At 38.4% G+C, this 21,631-nt stretch overlaps 1 protein-coding gene across 3 annotated transcripts in view; it reads right to left on the reverse strand.

The window, feature by feature from the left end:
• Pdgfd (platelet derived growth factor D) overlaps window positions 1-21,631 on the reverse strand; it is a 230,606-nt gene that overhangs the window by 2,984 nt on the left and 205,991 nt on the right. For 2 of the 3 annotated variants that reach the window (XM_077797705.1, XM_026392496.2), the window contains exons 5-6: window positions 20,399-20,597; window positions 8,188-8,402 (exon numbers count right to left, since the gene is read on the reverse strand). In XM_077797705.1, the coding sequence (XP_077653831.1) occupies window positions 8,188-8,402; window positions 20,399-20,597 (414 nt within the window). The remainder of the gene's footprint in view (window positions 1-8,187; window positions 8,403-20,398; window positions 20,598-21,631) is intronic. The other variant, XM_026392497.1, reaches the window with a different exon arrangement.

The raw sequence follows: 21,631 nt of genomic DNA on the forward strand, positions 1-21,631 counted from the left end.
CTAATTTAGTTTATAGATTAGGAGAGAGATTGAGTTACATGGAGGTGGTAGAACTGATCTGGCTTGCTGTGGCCTAAGCCATGTCCTTAGTCTTGTATTTAGTCTGTACATCTCAACAGCATGTTGGGCACACAGTAGCTGCTTCAAGAAATGCATCTGGGTGAACCTGATGGTGATGCGACCAATGCAGAAGACTAGGGAAAGCTTCATATTCTCTCCATTTTGCCCTTTTCTATGTGTCCCATCTATTCCAACTGCAAACAAACAGGAGGCAAAACAAGGGGACAGGACAGGGCACAAAACAAAGTGATCCACATTTTGGACCAGTTTTAATCCTTTTGTGACTTTGATATAAAATTTAAATTACTAAGTGCAGAGTTACAATGACATTTGCTTTTTCCTTCCATGGGGGAAAATGATATTGCTTCTCAATGAAAAAAAAATTAGTAGAATGATAAGAAAAAATACGTTAGAAATAATAAAGCAATGAGTAAAGAATGTGTTATCTTTTGGGGTATCAAACAGTCCTGCTCATGATAGATATAAAAACCCTACAGCACCATATTTGGTAGGAGTGTTTTGGAGGGGCTTGGGAGGTTGTACCTCTATGGCTTTGTCAAGTATTTCTTCACTATAAATGAGTCACTATTGTCCAAGACTATCTGCATGTAAATCAGGCTTGGGAGCTGGGAGATGCAAGGGAGGGAAATGGTTCCTAAGAAACTGAGCATGTGATAAATATTCTTTGTTTAAGAGAAGACCATCATTGAGGCCTGACACTTTGCAGTGACTAACATCTGTAAAATCAGTGCTCTGTCAATTTGCTTTCTCATTTGACGACAAACAAAAGTGAGAGCTTTGGGATGAGAGCAAAAACCTGAGCAGGTTTTCTAACTTGTCTTCTGATTGTTCAGGGATTTTCTCTGTGTTGTATATTAAGCAACACAAGCACAGTATATATGTGTTTTGCTGATAAGAAGAGAAAAATGAATTGGCAGACACTTTTCCCAGACAAGACAGGAAAGTACTATTTGAACAAAGTGGAAATTGGACTGCTTTACTGACTGATCACAGCCGTGATGTTCAAAGCTTTCAGACCATGTAATAGTCTTAGGTTCAGGTACACAGCATTGAAAGGAGGAAAAAAGCAAAGCTGATTTGAGGGAGCATGGAAAGTTAAAAGAGAAATGAAAAGCTTTTATCGAGAAAGCAAACTGGTGGGCTACAGGTTATCTGGTCAGCTTTAAAGGGAAGGAAGCATTGAATTAATTATAGTAGCTGAAGGAAACTTGCTAATAAGTACCATCACAAAGTGCCTCCCTATTTTCCAAGCTATGAGTCACAGCTGCAAGCACACACATGGAAATAAAAATCCACTGAGGGGTAACCAGGCTTTTCTTAGCACCTATGGGTGAAAATGGAAATCTTGACTCCCCTCTACCCCCTGGAAAACTACTTGAAGCCAGACAAAGTTGACTTCTACTAAATGGAGAGTGACTGAGCCAGTCAGTGGCTTTTATATCACTATACAAAATCAAAGATGCTCGGTTTTGCAAATTACCACATCATGAAAGATATTTAACTACAGTTACTAGCCTTGTTGCCAATAAACCACTGAATGAATCATTGCCATAAAGCCATTATACTAATAAAACAATACCGGGCAGAGAAGCTATCTGCTGAGTTGGGTTCTTGTTTATTGGGAATATAAAAAAAGGTTGTTAAGGCCTTGTAACAATTCCCAAATTAATGGCTGACATAGGAACACAAGTACATATTTCAGCACAAATGCATTGTATAAACCTGAATCATTAAGAGTTTATTTAAGATTCTACTGAACTTCTAGAGCAGGTAGTATTCAACACACACACACACACACACACAATCAAAATCACACAGTTTCTTAAAAGAAAAAAAAATTCATTTTTGCTTCTATTTTGACTTCTTTCATGTGCATAGAATCAAAATTTTTAAGGATTGATAGTGAATTATTCCAAAACCTAAGTGACTACAAGCCAAAACATTTGGAGAAGGGATAACATTTTCTACCTGAGCAATCACTCAACATGCAGGCAACAGTTGTAGCTGAGGCTGAGCATTATCACGGAAGAACTGAATTCAAGTTATAAGACACAGTACTCAGATATGAATGACAAACAGTTCAAGAACATTACACTGAGAAGTTTGAAGGTGACAAAAGGCTGGGTTATGTAGTGAGTGTTTATAAAATGCTCATGAATTTTGAAAATGCAGTCTTAATATCTGTGAATATTTACTTCTAACCAGAAGTTTTATATGACCACTGTGGGGTTATTATGGGAAATATTTTGGCTATAGTTCCTACCTTTATAGAAAAACAAAATTAAATGATTTTGATAGCACTTTAGAGAATTAATGCCTACGTGTTTAGCCTATCCACTGCAGAGGACATGATGGGAGCCTGGCTGAGCAACTAATTCCAGAGCATGACATTAGCACAGAGTCTCATTCATGGTATAGATGGGCCTTGTCTACTGGGAAGTAGCTTGCCCAGGTCAGGCTTGCCAGGCTCTGGTAAGAAGGCCTGATGGAAGCTGGGTCAGATGGGAAAGGCTGTGCACACTCCAGAGTACTCCAATGGAGAGCCTTTCTCTTGGCAAGGAAATCATCAGGGCTGAAAGGCAATCAGAACTGAGAAAGTCAGACCAAACACTTCCACACATGCTTGTCTTGAGCTTTACGGTGTCTGTTCTCATTTACCTCCATCCCCAAGTGGCGAGGAAAACAGGTGTTTTCATCACCATTGAAAAGATGGGTGAATTAACTTTTTATAAGCAGCCTATAAACATTAACTGTTCCACATCATACCTTTATTCTTTTGTATTTATCCAGCACTTCCACCACCGACCTGTCTATATTTCTTATACAATTCCAGTAGGATAAGATCTTGATGGGAGAGTACAGTTGTAACAGCTAATGGATTTCATGTAACTTAAGTGCTTCCCGGAAACCTGAAATTGTAGGTTTTTGTGGGGATTAAGGGAGAAAAGCAGCAGTCTGCAGGGCTTTGGTGGCTGCACCTGTGTGGCCTCCTCATTCGGCACAGCCTGAGCCAGAATCATCTAGTCCTGCTCTTTTCCCACTCTGTTGCCCTCTTTCTCAGTAGGAAAACACGGGGAAGGCGTGAGTTGTGGTCTCATTCAAAGGCACAGAAAGGGAAAGGAGCAGGAAGACTCCCTACGAGCTCTCAAAATGCCATTTCCACAAAAATAGTTGAAAAGCTTTTCTTGACTTATGTTTGGTTATAATCATGACCCACAAACTTTAGCCAGAGAGGAGAAATTTCTGGAACACAATTTTTGTCTCTTTGGTCCCATTTTGCAATGTTAGATAAGTGTGTTTCAATAACAGATGTTTCAACAGATAATGTACATGTACTATTTTTTTTTTATCTCAAGTCTGTAGCTCAAAATTAATTTCTCAGCGTAACACAGATGAGCGACTTGTCATTTGTCTTTCCTATGGAGGACCAGGTCTTAGGACTTGATACTAGTCTTTCCATTGTCTACACTGTATTAATGTTCTGTTTCTCCTAGAATGCAAGTTTTAGTGCAAAATTCTACATTAAAATAAAAGGAATCCTCTATTTATTTTTATTTTTTTCTAGAGAAAGAATGATTCTAGAGGCTGTAAATGAATAAGAAAAAAAGAACTTTTAGACTTGTGCTGTCCAACACAGTAGCTACTGACCATATGTAGCTATTTAAATTTCAATCAAATTAAATCCACTTTAAAAATTCAGTTTCTCATTGTGTTATGCACATTTCAGGAGCTCAGCGTCCACCTGTTACAGTGATGACCATGTGGGACAGAACACGCATCGGTGTAGACAGTTCCATTAGACTGTGCAGGCAGTTGGCATCGTGACAAAAGCAAGAGAGGAAGGATTCCTCTCTTTCTCCCTCCCTGCTTTCTAACCTGACTGAAGAGTCATTGTAGCCTGGGTACCGAATAATGAAAAACCATAGGTATTAATTTAAAAGGCCACCGTATTTCTAGGGGATATCCTGTTCCTATTCCATATGTATTATCCAGGGAAGAAGAGAACTGAAATGATAGGATCCTCTTATGTCTACACAATATGTCTTATTGAACCCTCCCTTTCATAAAAATCACTACCCAAAGTACCTTTCAAATCAGCAAAAGCTGTTTTAAAGGCCACTCTCATCTTCCCCTTGTCCTTCTCCTCTGAGGAAGGAGGCTCTGACTTTGCCCTGAAGCAGGACAGAAGGCCTCATGTGAGAAGAGCTCTCCCTATTGCCACAGAAAAGAGTGCTGTTGTCTTTGAAGACAAAGGAAAACGAGGACTCCGAGCAAAGCCCCCCGTTTGTTCCCACTAGATTGCATTTGTTCCCTATCATTTCTCCATGACCATCCACCCTTCAGCATACCCATTCAGGTCTTCATTTCCTTATGAAGTTTCCTGCATCCTTGAACACTTATATTAAATAAATTTACATACTTTTCTCTTGTCAGTCTGCTTTGTGTTATAGTGTTCTCAGCCATGAGCCCAGAATGAATAGAAGGAAAGATGGTTTCCCATCCTTACTCCTAGACATTCCAGGAGGCATAGAACAACTGTGAGGATGGAGGAAAAGTACTCCACAGGGAGCCCACAAACTTTTGAGAGGAGATAATATTGTACGGTAGTGCACACTGTTCAGACCCCCACCAGAAAAGAAATGTGACCTGGGCCATGATATCAGTTTCCTGAAGAGCGTTCTAATTTTGCATATTTTAATTCCTTAATGTTGAGCATTGAAGTATTTGTGGAGAATCACATAGGCTTGCTCTGTGACAAGTTCTCATTATTCCCTTAAGGGTGTCATCTCTCATAGAAACTCATTTCACATCTCATCAGTTGCAACCATGAGCTGGGGAAACTGCATTTTCATTTCTCAGAGGCAAGAATAAAGAAAGAGAACTAATAGAGAAATGGACTAGAATTTTCCCTTAATGAGACGAAGCTCAAGCCAACCCCCGTTTCTGGAAATGGAGTAAGCTTTCTGCTGCTTTCTGCAGGGCACTTGACGGTGATAACTGTGACACATTCCAAGGGTATTTTAGGAGTCGAGGGGAAATATGACAGTGTTTGTTCCAGGTATGCAGCTGCTGACTGAGTGATTGATGCTGTTTTGTCTTTTTGCTAGCACTTGGCAGAGTGAATTTATATAGAGCTCTGCGGGCCTGGAAGTGAAGATATTAGGACACATTTTAAAGAGATGCTTTCGAGTGTACTCGCAAAAGGATGCCAACATTGTAGACTCACTCATGACAAAGAGATCAGAGGTTTCCCCCTCTAGATATTAACTGTGAACAGAAACTTATAGGTGACCGTTATTGTGTGCAGTAGAGAAAGGAGCTAAGAGGAGGAGGGTAACAGGGCTCTTCAGACTTCTTCAGAGGTAACTTTCAGGGGGGATGGGGGAGTGAGGGCCCTGGTGAGAGTCCTTCTGGTGTATGATTAACTCTGCCATTTCTACAATGAGAAATTTAAAAAAAAACTAAGCTGAAACTTTTATCTGAGCAGAGAGTCAAGATAAAAATAAAGCACTCCACAAATACATCAAAGCCCTAAACTTGAATGCTTTTCCTCACAGTTATTACTAGGTAGAGATCTTGTCACTTCCTAGATTATTTTAACTCTAACCTGATTGTTGCATTCTGCATTTATCCTCGGGGTATGACTAAACATTACAAAACTAAGGTTTTTAAATGTGAAGGGCAATAGCCAATCTAGAGTTCATCAGTTCAGATAAAAATAAAACACAATGAATACAGACCATGGCATTCTCTAGGTATGAGAACATTTTTGTTTTCCTTTGAAATCAGTGGGGTGGAGTAAGCAATTCTTCTGGCTAAGAAAATATGTCCTATGTGGGTCTGAAATAGTGTTTCCACTGCCTACGGTGGGCCTGAATACTGTGACAGGACCTTCCACATTTCCTAGGCTATAAACATCAGTTATGACATGTCATTTTCATCTAACCCAGAAATTACCACTTATTAGTATTGCATTATTTTCAGGATGAAAATCAAAGAAACTGGGTCTCAGAGTATAGCTTGGTAGTACAGAGTATAGCTCTAGTACAGAAGAGAAGTAGCATGTATCAATGCCTTGGGTTTCCGAGCACCATAAGGAAAAAAAAAAAAGTCCATCCACAAAAGTCAGTTTTTCAAAACTGGAGATCTTATTTAGAGAAAACCATCTATCTATTCCTTTACTTTGTTGAATATTGCTGGAAAGCAATGCAAATTGTATCTCCTAAAAATAATGTTTTCTTCATATTTCATCTTACATTTTTAAACATTTCTACGTGATGTTTTATACATTGCAAAATGCATTTCATGGTTACTATTTTATTTGGGTTATCTGGTATGATTTCTCAGCTTATTACACATATGTGAAAACCAAGTCTCTAAACTTGAGCAGCTGATAATCAAGAATCAATTAGAGCTACTCTCAAAGTCAGGGGCATCTCTAACACCCTTAATTCTATTCTTTTATATTTAATACGGTGCCATATGTTTTAATAGAGAAAGCACATTACTAGCAATAAGAACACAGACACACCAATAAGAATGGCAATTATCAAGAATACAAGTAACAAAAATGTTGGCAAGGACGTGGGGGAAATGGAACACTCATTCCTATATCACTGGTGGGACTGCAAATTGGTGCAACCACTCTGGAAAGCAGTGTGGAGATTCCTCAAAAAACTAGGAATGGAACCACCATTTGACTCAGTTATCCCACTCCTTAGTTTATACCCAAAGGACTTAAAATCAGTGTATTATAGTGACACAGCCACATCAATGTTTATAGCAGCACAATTCACAGTAGCTAAGCTAAGGAATGAACCTAGATGCCCATCAACAGATCAATGAATAAAGAAATAATGGTATATATACACAATGAAATGAAGAATGACTTTATAACATTTGCCAGTAAATGGATGGATTTGGAGACTAACATGCTAAGTGAAATATGCCAATCCCCAAAAAACAAAGGTTGAATGTTTTAACTGATATGTGGAAGCTAAACCACAATAAATGAGGGAAGGGAGAGGAAGAAGAGAAGTTCAGTAGATTAGACAAAGGGTTAAGAAAGGAAGAAACAGGAGATAGGAACAGGAAAGACAGTAGAATAAATCTAACATAATTTTCCTATGTATACATATAAAAATACCTAAGTGAATCCCACCATTGTGCTCACCCACAGAATGAGTCCTAATTAGACTAATATTCTGTGCTTGTATAATTTAATCAAAATGGAATATACTTTAAAACTAAGAATTAATTAAAAAAAAAGAACACAGACTTTGGAACCAGTTGATAGGGGTTCATATCCTGGCTCTATGATTTGCTGACTATTTTATGCTAGTCAACTTACTGATCCTCATAGGCCTTGGTTTACCCACTCATAAGGAGAACAAAATAACACCCCTTTACAACATGGTGGACAAGCTCTGAAGCGTACCTTGTAAGTGCTCACAGAGATTTGTTACCAGTATTATTAAAGGTTACTGCTCTCCTTCAATTGCTCTCCTTCTCCTTGTTTATTTTTGTATGATCCAAGAACTAATTCCCAGGCAGGACTAACCAGTATTTAGCATTTCAGAAAAATAAGCATTTTAGAAAAAAGTACTTTCATATTTAAAGAATGAAAAGGTCTCTGATAATTTATATTTTGCCATTGTTGTTACGCTTCCTTTTTGTAAATAATTAAATTAAAGTTTGGTCCTTACCATTTTCTTACTGCAACCTAAATTTTCAGTTGTCCTGTATCTTTATTGCATCATCTTTCCCAAAAGGAGTCCAGCTAAGCTGTGAAATTATTGTACCATACATTTGATTATATATTCTAACAAGGCTATTACTGACCACATGGTACATTTTGAAAATTAGAAAACAAAGTCCCTTTTTCAGAATAGATTAGCCTTTCGTCAGGATACTGGCTTGCAAGACTAGCTGGGGTAGAATTTCAGCTCCCAATCATCCTGGTGGCTGGGTTCCCTCATGTGAGTGAATTACCTGAACAACCACATTCAGCAGCACTGTCTTCCATTTGCCCCAAGGTTACAGAGCTGATGTAGTTAGAAAAGAATTCAATGTAGCATCAGAACAAGAAACTGGCGAGTGACATACCTCATGATACTTTTTCACAGTTTTCCCTGAATTGCACCTGCAGGACTTCGAGTTGGCAGTTCCACAGCCACAATTTCCTCCACAGCGCTGCACGAGGAGGCAACGTGGAAAGAAGACCGCGTTGGTCAACTGCAGCTCCTGTCTTAAATTGACTGAGTAATTCCTGGGAGTGCAACTGTAACGCTTGACATCATCGTTGAGCCTGTCCAGGTCAACTGTGGGCAAATGCACACACTGTGTGAGCAAACACACACTCATAAGCACAAATGATCAGCATGTGTTTTGGGAATAGAGTGGGAAGGTTGTGCAAAAGACAACCCAAACTGAGGGATTAAATCTGTCCTTGGCTTCTCAATTGCAGGGCTCCTCAGGTAGAAGAACTATTTGTCTTTTGATCGTATCTGCCCTTCAAAAATAACTACAAAAACAAAACAATACGAAACCTGCAAAAGTCTGTATCTGGGCTCAAATTTTCTGGTAGCTTTTTGTATGCAAAAAAAAAAGAGTTCTGAGGAAAGAAAATGTAATAGTTGGCAATTTAAAATAATTGCCTTTATCTTCAAGAAACACAAATACATTGCCTCTTGCTTCTAAATAAATCCTGACTCAAAGTCATTACTCAAATACAATTTTAATTATATCAATGACATATTAGGGACAATCACTCCAACATACATATCTGGCAATGAAGTTTCTACAAGGAAGCATGAGGAGAGAAAAGGTTTTAGTTTTATTTTAACTCCAAAGTTAACCAAAATGTTAAAGGAAATGGTCTTCTGTTGTGGGCATGATGCATGTCTGTGCCCTGGGTCCTCGATGGCAGTCCTCCATGGTGGGAATGCCTGAGCTCGGCAGGGAAATGACAGACAGCTTTATCACAGTTGTGCCTCCTTTTACTGGGAAAGTTATTTATTGACTCAGACCTCTGTTTCCTCATTTATAATATGTAAACATTTGAAGGGGTGAATACAGAGTGTGCCTGGTACTCATTTAATACCAGCCCTTTATCATTCATCTTGATTTATTTGATTGCCTCTACCCTCGTTTTTTTCCTTTTAAAATATGGCTGACATTTAAAAAAAATCAAATCATTTCTCCCTCTTTCTCTCATTTGGTGATGACTTCATGCAAATGATTATCAAGGACTGTGGTTGATGGGACTACAATGAATTAACAGTGTCATTCGAAACTTTCAAATCTAAGTTATAAATCTTTGCTTGAATTAAACTTGTTGTTGTGTCCCATAAAGTGTATTTTAAGTGGTGTTCTCAAATCCATCCCACCATCCACTGTTTGCCATTCAAATCCTCTGTCTGGTGCGCACATACACAGGTGTCTTCTCACAAGGATGCAGTTGGAAGGAAGCCCTTTTGTCTGCACAGGTTCCACCACCACTTCCCTGCCACAGGAAGAAGACCACATATGCTAGGCAGGTTTCATCATGCTGACCCTGGATCTAGCCCCTGAAAGTACCTTAGTCTTAACCAAAACTGCTTGAGGAGCAGCAAGGAGGTGACTTTGGGGCCAGAGGTCAGAAACCTAGGATGTGGTTAGTAGAATGCATCCGAGGGATTGAAGGACATGAAGGTACATGGTAGGCTGAGTCCATGAATTCCATAGAGTCAGCAAATTTCACTGAGAATAAGAAAGAGACCAACCATATGGCTAGATGACCCCTTGAATAGGAAATTAAATGGCAGCTGGATTGATGTCCTGCCCCGTGTACTTTTCAAATGTGCAACTGTGCTTCGATTCTCAAGGGCATGGATTTTTCTCCAACTGATATATGCTGAGTCCAGGACACTGTGGGGACTGAATAAATGCAAAATAATCACTGTGCATAATTTATTGCTGTTTTTTTTTCTTTCTTTGTAAAGACATGTCATAAGTTTAGCTATAATCAATCCAGATTTAAATTGAATGAACTCTGTCTTGGGAAAGGAACCATTTTATTGCTGCTAAAGCCCTGGAAATAACTGCAAGCAAAGCAGGAAGGATTACATAAATGGATTAAGAAGTGCAGCAATCATCCATTACAAGTGTCACCTTGAGATAAATACTGTTGCTGGCCTGTGCAATACTGGGCTTGTGGACAGGGCTGGTGCAGAGGGCCAAATCTGTTGGCTGTGATAATGAAAATGTATTTGTCTAACAGGGAGGAGTAAAGAGGTGCAATTAGCAAGAAGGGATCTTGATGCACGTGAAGGCAGAGAAGGACAAGAGGGAAGAATCAGAACTGAGTTTCTACTTTAGTTCAGTTCCCTGCTGGCCGCCTTACCCATTAATTTACTTTTAATGTGGTCCCCACCCTTTCGAGGTGGGTGCTATTTAACCAAGGTGAATAATAAATGATAAAGTTGAAATTAAATCCTTTCTTCCTATTTCTCCATATGTTCTTTCACACCAAGCAGAGCAGAGGTGGGGTCATAGGTAACCCACTGCTTGAAAGAAGAAGACCGCATCACTATGCAAACATCTGGCTTTGCTGTAGGATGTTGAACTGGAATTGGGGCAGTGAGTGGCCACATCCTTGGCTTCAGGAGATCCAAGCCAAATTCTAGCATGCCTCTCCTCTAGGAATTTAGCCAAATCCCAAGGTGCCCTTACCAATAAGGATAAGGCACATGTGCCTTATTCCCCTAAAAATCAAACTCCTCACATTGTAGAATGTAATGCCCAGCGCTGGTTACTGTGTTTCTTACCTGCATGAAGAGATTTACAGTGCTGTCAGTTTTATGCATCAATTCACTGATGTGACTAAGGACTGTGGCCTCCTGTGACTGCAATAGAATTCAGCTGCCCTACTTCTTAGGGGATTGAAACCACCTAGGAACTCAATTTAGAACTAGAACTAAAAGGTGCTTCTGACTGGATGCAAATAACTTCAAAGCATGATTGCAGGCTTTCTGTAGGGGATATTGAGTTTCCAGTCAAAGAAGACTGATTAGGCAGCATGGCACAGCAGGGAGCCAGAGGAGGCTGAGCAGCAATTAAGGCTTCTGGCGCTCCTGTCAGAGGGAGGCTGCTGGTGTGCACATTCTTGGAGGGAGGCAGGGCAAGTGGTACAAATCCAGGAAGAAGGATTGCCCTTTCCATTTCTGCTTCAATCTGTGTGGTTGAACATGGTTGAACATTACAGAGTAGCAAGGATATACCAAATTTAATTGAAAATCCCATTAATTTCACCTATCTTCCTTGTTTCACCCAGGTATAAAGAATGTCTTAATACCTCTGTTGCTCTTGAATTTGAGTCTTGCTTTTTCATGGATCCTCAAAATAAGTTTTGTTTTGGATTTTTTTTGGGGGGGGGGCGGGGGAGCTGTGTATCAGCAATCTTCCAGAAAGACTAAGAAGGTTCCACTGTCTCCAAAGGCTTCCTCTAGATATGCTCTTCTAGGATGGACACTGCACGGTGCACTAAGGAGCACCCTTCCTTATGCAGCCATGGCCTCAAGGTGCTTCCCAGTCACAGGGATTCTTTGGGTTGCAGTAAGAATTCTGGGCTAGGAGCACTGTGTGGAGATGTGAAAGCACACCCTTGATCAGTTTCTAATAGATGAGGGTTTAGGAGTGGAAGAAGGGAGAGTCAGCCTGGTCTTTTTGATGCTGGCCATTAGATAGCTAGTGCAGGATCCCTGAAAAGCTCTTCACATATGAGTGTGTGAAATCCACAGAAATGCTATGAACTGTATACCATCATCACTCTTAAAGCTGAGGAACCTAAACCTTTGGAAAATTAAGAAAAAATTTTGTGCACATCTTCTCTCTGTAAGGTTCCCAAGTGGACTTCACCATCTTTTACCCCTCCTCTCCAAGTGGTTGGCCCCCACCAGAAGGTCCAAATGCAACTCATTTAAGCTCATTTTTTTCTAAAATCATGTGGTTTCAACATTTAGGAGCAGGTTACTGCCAAGGGGAAAATGACATCATTGTTGTGCCAGATTTCTTTGTAAACAATAGGTATCTTTACAAATGAATCCAACGAACCATTTTTTTTTAAATTTAATTTTTATAGTCATCAAGAAAGGAAGAAACTATTCGAACTATCTTTTAGGGACCGTGTACAGTATCATCTTGTATGTTGAATGGCTCTTTTCTCTAACCTAATTTGGAGTGGGGTGTAGTGCAAAGGTGTTAGGCTAAGGCTGAAAAACTAAGGTTCTAGAATCAGCTCTACCAAGGAGCAACCGTGATGCACAAAGATGAGGGCACCAAGACCATTGGGATCTACAAGCAGTGCACAGAGGGGTAGAGCCTGGTGCCAAAAAGGCTGGCTCTCACACATCTAGCTCAAGGTTCTAAGGAACACGTCCTTCACCAAATGGGAACTAGCACCACAATATGTTATGCAAAGTGCAAAACACTTCACTTTGATGTCACAACACTAGATTTATGAAGCTTGGTGTGGGGGTGGGAGGTGAGAGGAATATATGAATAACTGTACTTTTACGACACACAACCAGGGGCTCTCCACCTTTTTCAAGGTTCATAAATTCCCCAGGAGGAGTCTGTTCATCTTTATGGATTTTACAATATCACTGTGATTTTCAGATTCCCTCGTCTATAAATCAGACATAATTGTGAAAATTGTTTTCACATTTCGACCTCAATTTGGTAGAGCAAATAAATCTGGAAAGAACAGTTTATACTTTCTAATGAAGGAACATCAGGATATTTTAAATTTAAAATCATAAAATACAATAAATTTCATAAATATTTCACAAATATCTTCAATATTACTATTCCCATTTTACAGCCTAAAGTCAATGGTCGTATAGTAAACATTCAATAAATATGTACTAGAAAATGTGTGGATGACTAAATGAATATCTGAAGACATTAAGCATGAAGTTGAAACCATCTTTTTCTTAGTATATGTACCTTTATCTTATTTATTTATATGTGGTGCTGAGGATCGAACACAGTGCTTCAAAATGCTAGGTGAGCCCTCTACTGCTGAGCTGCAACCCCAGCCCAGTTGACACCATCTTGTGGAGATTTGGGGAACCCTAGGAACTCATGAACTGGGGAGATGTATGCAACACATCTATGAAATGAAAAATGAGGAAAAAAGTTAGGAGATGATAAAGAGTCAAGGAAGTCTGTAGATTCCTTTTTCTCTCCTTAAAGACTGTGAATATCTAAGTTTTAGACACCATGGAGTTCTTCACAACCTGGGCTTTGCAGCTAATCAGTCCAGGTTCCTGCCATGGCTCTCTACTCCCAAGATGCCACAGAACCTTTCTGAATTTATTTCTTTTACTACATAAAATGAGAATGATAGTACTTTCCTGTCAAGAAATTTAAGCACAGGTCCAAATCCTAGCTCTCAGGAGGTACCCAATGTTATTGTTACAGTGAGTAAAACAGATGAAGTCAGATTAAGAAGAGAATCATCTCCTATTTTGCAGTTGGTGATGATCAAGGGAAGGAAGGTCATGGCCACCTTGATTGACAACAGAAGGTGATGATCTGTGTGTTCATGTAAATTTCATAGGACTTAACACTGTTCTTTGCATGTAAAGATACTTGAGCCAGATTTCTCAACCCCAGCAGTTCTTGCAAGTGTGTACAGTAGGACCAGGGCAGTGTCCTTTACTCCAGTGGGTCACAGAGCAAAAGGATTTTATACTGTACCCCATGCTTCACAGAAAACCTGGTTACAGAAAACACAAGGCACACACCTTCACTTTTAATAAGAACTGCTGTTCTCCCACACACTAAAAGTGACCTACGTCTCCCCTCTGCCAAGTGATATTTCCCATCAATCTATATGTGGACATAGATATGCCTAGATGGGAAGGAGAACTCTGATGAAATGTTGGGTTAGGATAGCCCCAAAGATGGACAACCTCATCAAGGAGAAAGGAGAGGAGACACTCAGAATAGAAGGGAAATGTCCTTATACCTTTGGTGAGATTTTCTTCAAATATTGTGAGTGTGCCTTCCTAGACACATGCAACATCATAAGAACAAGATGGTTTTATTAATGTTTACTTGGACACTGAGTGAGTGGGGAATCTAGATACTTAAAAATCATATGGGTCATAAATACTGGCTAAAGTATAAGGGGAAAAACTGATGCCAGAAAGTTTCTGTATAAATAATATCCCAGAAAAGCTTAGTACTTGGCAATAATTTTGTAAACTTTTAATGAGTGTACTGATTATGCAGATACTTAAAAATGACAAAATTTGGATACAATGTATGAGCTTCCCCAGATTACTGATGATTATCTTAGAGCCTTAAACAGAAGGGTGCAGAGGAGTTCAGAGAAATATCTTGGTTCTCTGCAGAGCTTTGCAAGCAAATAATAATAATAGTAGCTGTCATTTATCAAGGTCCCATTAAGTGTGAGATATTCTGTTATTATCTACTTCTAACACAATTTTGTAAAGTGTTTATGATTATAGCCATTTTTTAAAATGCAGAAAACAAAGGAGGTCTGTGACTTCTACAAAGCTACTATTTTAGGATTTGCGTTAGAATTTTACTACAAGTTTGCTTGACTTTCAGGTCCATGATCTTTGCACCACAGCATTCTTCTTTCTTTTGCTCTATTTATGTAAACAACTCGAATATTCCTAAAACTTGATGCATAACACATGGGTTCAGGAAACCCCATGAAACTAACCCTATTTCAATAACAAAAATTAGAAATATAAATCCTCTGTGGTTTGGTGTCCCCAATACCTCTGCCTGTTTAATTTAAAGAGAGGCAGCTACAGAGTGCTGGCATCTCAAGACTGATTTAGCCAGTTCATAACTGGTATCAGTCAAGGGCTTTTTGAAAGTTTTCACGCATGTGTCAAATAATTTCTTTCTTTTTTTCTTTCTTTCTTTTTTTCCCCAATATCTTTTTAGTTGTAGATGGACACAATGCCTTTATTTTTATTTATTTATTTCTATGTGGTGCTGAGGATCGAACTCAGTAAGGCTACCTGTGCTAGGTGAGCACTCTACCACTGATCCACAACCCCAGCCCCAAGCACCCAATTTCTAAAACATATATATGCCTTAATATATTTTGAAATGATTTTCTATATTCTAAATCATTTTGAAAAAGCAAAACTTGTATTCATGTGGTAATCACGCAATGGCAAGAAAAAGAAACAACAGTACATGATTTTCTTTCTTCTTTTTCTTCTTCTTTTTTTTTTTTAAGTATTCTGACCTAAAAGAATTCAGAAGCAATTTAAATTATATCTTGATATGAAACATATTTATGTCACTTATTCCTCAGCTTCTTATGTCAGTTATTGTTATTTACTTATAAATAATTTGCAAATTAGAGTCAAATGTTTTAGATCTTAGACCAAACTGTCATATGAAAAATAGCAGAATTGGTATTAAATCCTCAGAAATGGGTTAGTAACTGGAAACATCTAATCATTTAGAGTGCAAAATTCATACATCTCAAACCTCATTCATTGTTATTAATTGAATATCTAGAAGTCTACTACACTTAATATTAAAATATTGACTTTTTTTAAAGAGTGGTGTACATCAATTTTAGCATTGTACCTAAAAATGAAAATTATTTGAGAAATAATGCATGTCACTAATAACGATTTTGTTCATATTTTAATCACTACCTCTAAACTTGCTCCCCCCTTGCCATTGTGTGTTGGATTTTCAATGGCAAACACACTTTCCATTCTAGAAAGCCAAGTTCTGGAATAAGCAAAGGAATAGGTTTCACACTGTTATCTACATAAATCACCTCCCAGTTACTGTCCACTCTAGTAAAGATCAGGGTTGATTACTTCTTAATTTAGAAACATTGAAATTTTTGCAATGAGCTTGATGAAATATACACCTCCCCCAAGTTCATAGGTAGAGCTTCTAAGTGAATCATAGTTTAGCTTCAGTTCGAACTACAGGGCTCATGCCATGGCTTAGGTGGTAATTATGCAGCTTCTAGAAAGAACATCCATATAATTTTACCTAATTTTGTGCAAATTTGCTATACTCATTAGCATACCCATTAGAAAAAGTAAATGAAACTTGAACTTCAAAAAGGATTTTTTAAAAACTTTTGAGCATCTTTGATGTTAAAGCAGTAGGTTGAAATTATTGGCAAAAATTGGGTTTTGCAACTCAGTTATCTAGAGATTGCAATTACATTTGCTACCCTTCCCTCCATTACCCCCTAGGAAACTGAAAGCTGGATATATTAACTTGTTATATTATCTTCAGTCCAGAAGGTTTTATAGTCAAGTTTGAGCTTATCTGTTACTTGAGAATTTTATAAAGTAGACCTTATGCATCAAATTTCTAGCTTAACATTGTTTTCTCTCTCCTCCCCAAACTCTCCTCTTGCTTCTCATTTTCAACTCTCAAAGAGAACGAAAACCTATCATTAATGCCCTCTTCTATCAAGGGAAGAACCAGAAGCAAAATACAAAATTTAATTTCAAAACATTAACTCTTTCTGGTTCATTGTGCAAGTTCTTTACCCAACGTGATCTTATTTCATGGTTTATAAATCTCTGTGTTTTATATATTCACATTCAAGTGTCTTAGAATCCTGCTCTTTAGAATTATGAAAAAAATGCCAGTTTTGATCTGTCTGGGTAAATCAAAATAAAAAATGCTCACCAGATTAATAAATGACAAGAGTGTTTCTGCATGACATCATTAAGCCGTGGATATTGACAGTAGGGAAGGTTTGGAGACATCTGATGGGTTCCCATTATTCATAGCTGTTTTTCTGTTTCACTTTATTCACTGTTCCCTTCTTCAAATATTAGGACACAAGCCATAAAGTTTGTATTTTTAAATTCTAAAAGCAGAAAAGACCAGCTGAAATATTAAACCTGGCTTCCCTCGCTTTTGTGACATACACAGGTGGTTCATCATTAGAAGAATGATAAACAAATCAGCACATTTATACAAATGCAGAAACTTGGCAGGGTTAAATGAAATGGTACAAATCTGCCTTCAGGGCATTTTAAACAAATGATTAAGAAGTGAAACCTAAGCCAACTGGGGAGAGAGATGATATTTACTCTATCACAAACATCAAGTCAAATGTCACCTTGAATGTTCTTACAAGGTTATTTCAATAACCAAAGGCATTCTTAATGAAACTACACTCCTTGGCCTATGGGGTGGATTCCTGTAAACTTTAGAAATACACTGGGTTAATGGTAGAGTTCAGTGGTAGAGCACTAGTTTGGCCTGAACAAGGTCCTGGGTTTGATCCCTACTGTCTCTTGTCTCTGTCTCTCTGTCTCTCTATCTCACACCACACACACACACTATATATATGTGTGTGTGTGTGTGTGTATATATATAGGTATATTATATATATGGTATATACACACACATACATATATATATATATATGGTATATACACACACATACATACACACACATACATTTTATATATATATATATATATATAAAATATGTGTATATTTATATATATAAATTTATATATATATATATAAATTTATATATATATAAATTTAAGCTATTAATTTCTAAAATACCGAGTCTCTTAATACTGGATGCCTCAACATATTTATAAATAGAATTAATATTCCTGCCCCAACTCCCAGAGAGTCTGAGTTCTTGTGCCTGAGGTGAGCAGGCATCTGTATCTCTTTAGTGTTCATTATATGGTTGAAGTATTCAGTCAGAGTTAAGACCCATAGGAGGTCCTGGGATCACATATTCCCTTAGAGAAAATGCAAAGGTAGAATAACAATGCAGCAATAGGATATACAGGGTGGTGTGTCCCAAGAGCTCCTAACTCTCTGGGAAGGGTAGAGGAGCATCAGAAATACAGGAGAGATAAGGAGGGTTTCCTCAAGAAAATGCAGTGGTTAAGATGCTTGAAGAAAGAGTTGGATCTCATTATTGTTGAATAACCATTTTTTTTTTTTTTTTTTTGGATACTGGAGATTGAACCTAGGGGTGCTTAACCATTGAGCCACATCCTCAGCCCTTTAAAAAAATCTTTTTTCGTAGTTGTATGTGGGAGACCAACCTTACACGTGACTGGGTCACACTCCCCGGCTGGGTGCTGAGGCGTTCAGTCACAGAAATGTGGTCAGTGTCTTGTGCATGGGTGTGTCTTGCTACAGCCCCATGGGTGAAGCTATGCTCACCTGTTCCTTTGTAATATCACCCCTTGCCCTGTTTAGGATAGAATCTTCTATGGAAGTGCCTTGTGTGTGTCCCCTCTTCTTACTGTGCCCTTGGGTGTGGCCTACCCAGGTGTCAGTCAACCTGCTGACAGTGGACATCATGAAGATAGACTCAGCCCCCTGAATCCTGACCCCTTGCCTCATTTGAATAGCTTCCCTCAAATAAAAGGGGTCAGCACGTGTGTGCGCTCTCTCTCTCTCTTTCTGCGGATCCTTAAGGTCAGAGGAACAGTCACAGCGACCTCAAAGAAAAAGGTATTTGTGTCTCTTTGTGGTTATTTCGTGCAGCCCAGTTAGCCCAGTTTAACTGGAGTGACCCCTGAGCCTTTTAGTTGCAAAACCCGGCAGTTGTATATGGACAGAATGCTTTTATTTTATTTTTTATTTTTATGTGGCGCTAAGGCTTAAACCTAGTGCCTTACATGTGCTAGGCAAATGCTGTTCCACTGAGCTACAGCCTCAGCTCCTCTCAGCCTTTTTGCATTTTATTTAGAGATGGGGGTCTCACTGAGTTGCTTAAGGCCTTGGTAAGATGTTGAGGCTGGCTTTGAACTCTCAAATCCTCCTGCCTCAGCCTCCCGAGCCACTGAGATTACAGGCGTGTGCCACCATGCCTGGCTGTCCAATAACATTTTAAATATTTTTCCTGGGGTTTTCAAAACATGAGAATATTTTCCTTTCTTCAAGTTGACCTAGTAGAGGCCCCAATAGACCACACCTTACAGAGAAGCAATTTTTGCTTTGAATTGAATCCAATCTGAGCTCTGAGGAGGTTCATTTGGAGGGTCACAGTGATCTGCACCTGGCATATCTCCATAACATAAGGGCCCCTGTGACTCTTTTGTCCCCTTTAACTGTGGATTTTAAGTATAAAGGATTTATGACCTAAGTTATGAACAGAAAGCCCTGGCAGGAGTTTACTGGTCATTTTGGCTCAAATGTTCTTATTGGTTATGTTAAAGCAACCCAGGTTCAGTTCTTAAAAGTACCCTTGATATTACAAAGTATGGGAAATAAGCCATATCTTAGCTAAACATCTTCACATCTAATGATGCAAGCCAGCCTTGTGAGACTCGCTAGTTTAGATTTTAATAACAAATCTTATCAAATAAAGCAAAGATAGAACAGACTAGAAATTAGAGTTTTATTCAGCCAGAGGTCATTCATGTCATTTCTCTATTAATTAATTTGAGTAATATATTCAAATAAACATTCTTTTCCTAAGATCATATCACTTAGACATTTATTTTTAGAGTTCTAGTATTATTGTTTTTACTCATGATGTTTTCTCTGTCTGAATGTTCCTCTCTCTTTTCTCTTCATTCTATTTTGCTGAAACTTCCCATTGAACATATGCTCCTCCAAACTATTCCATGCCTTCTTTTCCTTTCACTTGGGACATTTACCTTTCATGTATGTGAACTACCTTGGTACTAAGTACATAGCAGATCTTGACTATAAATAAATAAATAAATAAGTAAATAAATAAATAAATAAAAAACGTTTGGACTGGACCCCACATGCATAAAGTTAAAAATCTTCCAACTGAGTTTTGGCCAGGGTTTTAACAGGTTACTCCCCTGCCAATGACGACAGTTCTGGATAATGCCAACCCTCATCTCTGACAGAAGGGCACAGTATGTTATTGCAGAAGCACAGCCAAGTAGGGAAGAGACCAGGATGCTCACTTTTCTTCCTGGTGTTAACTAGCCATGCAATCTTGACAAGTTATTTGCTTCCCCTGACTCTGGTTGCCTCAATTGTAAAATCAGGGTTAGTAATGCCTTATTTATCAAGAAGCAAGAAACCTAAATGTTTTTCATAAGGACTCCAAACTATTACAGATCTTTGAATCAAACCAGTTTTAGTCATATACAAATACAATTTGAGCATAATACAGAACTTCATTTGAAAATGCTGTGAAACATATGTGTGATAATGGATTGACTGCAATCATGTGTTTAAAATGAATTAAATGTCACATCACTAATTCTCACTTATTGTTAACACTTCTATCCCACTTAGAAAGAACCCTCAAGCCTCTGTTTCTTACCTTTTGATTTCCGTTCATGGTATGACCTGCCTCGATAATGAGGAGTGTCCAAATACAAATTCTCAAGATCGTCTTGCCATGACTCTGGATTAAAGTGCTTGAGCAGATCTTCCACAGTATCAAATTCTGCAACTTTTTTGTCCAAAGCCTCCACAGTGAGAGCAGAGTCCGTTACAGATGAAGAGCGATAGGATACCCCCTAAGAGTGACACACAGTTCAGTGTACTCAGAAAAAGTCCAATGATGTGAAATTCAACACTTATACAGCTATATGGAAGGAACATATACAGGCTCATGGTTATAATACATCATTTGTATAAATAACATGCAAAAGCAATCTGGCACCATCTTGCCTACTCTAAAATAAGAGCAATGAATTGGTAAAAGACGGTCATTCAATTTTTGGAAATCAGAGCTAAGCTGATCATAGAACTTCCAGTTCATTTGAACTGCAATCACTTACAAAGATACAGGCTGTGTGAAAATATAAAAGTTAAGTCATCAAACTTCTTGGTTCAAGGTCCCTAGTCATCCATATATCAACTAATAATGGTGAGAATTATAATTCTGAACTCCACCCAAGCAAGTTTTCTTAATTCATTCTATTCTCCCACACTTAGCCTCTGCCCCAGGTCACCTAGCCTTACAGATATTGTGTGAGCATTGTTTCACTAGATTCTAGGGACATTTTGATAAAATTTTTCACTTTAACCAATTTATTTACTGTCAACAGGATAATTAGCCATGCAACTCTCTTGACTGACAAGTGCAAGATTCACAGGGGAAACTTATTAAAAGGGAAAAAAAGTGCTGTGGCTTGCTAGTGATCCCAGCTGTCATTAAAAAATTCCTGAATATTCTTTAAATGAGGAATATAGCACCACTGGAAGACTGGAAAGGATTATGTATTTTGCCCTGGAAATAAAACATCCCCACATAAGGTTTCCAAGCACTTACTTCACTAACCCTTGTACAATCTGGAGGTAAATGAGCCATGATTCAAACATCTCTGTAAAAATTCATGACCCATTAACAGGGAAATAGAGAGCACATAGCCTCAAATGTTTTTTAAATGTCTTTAAAGAAACTGCCAAACAAATAAGATCCCCCAAGGGCAAATAGCTCTTATCACTAAGGGAGAATGGAAATTAATGAAAACTTGCTTTCCTGAAACTTAACTGCAGTGTCCTATCAAGAAATAATATGCACTATAGAGTCTCAGACAGCCAACCT

This window comes from Urocitellus parryii, chromosome 4 (assembly GCF_045843805.1).
Source record: "Urocitellus parryii isolate mUroPar1 chromosome 4, mUroPar1.hap1, whole genome shotgun sequence".
In the NCBI taxonomy this organism is placed as follows: domain Eukaryota; kingdom Metazoa; phylum Chordata; class Mammalia; order Rodentia; family Sciuridae; genus Urocitellus; species Urocitellus parryii.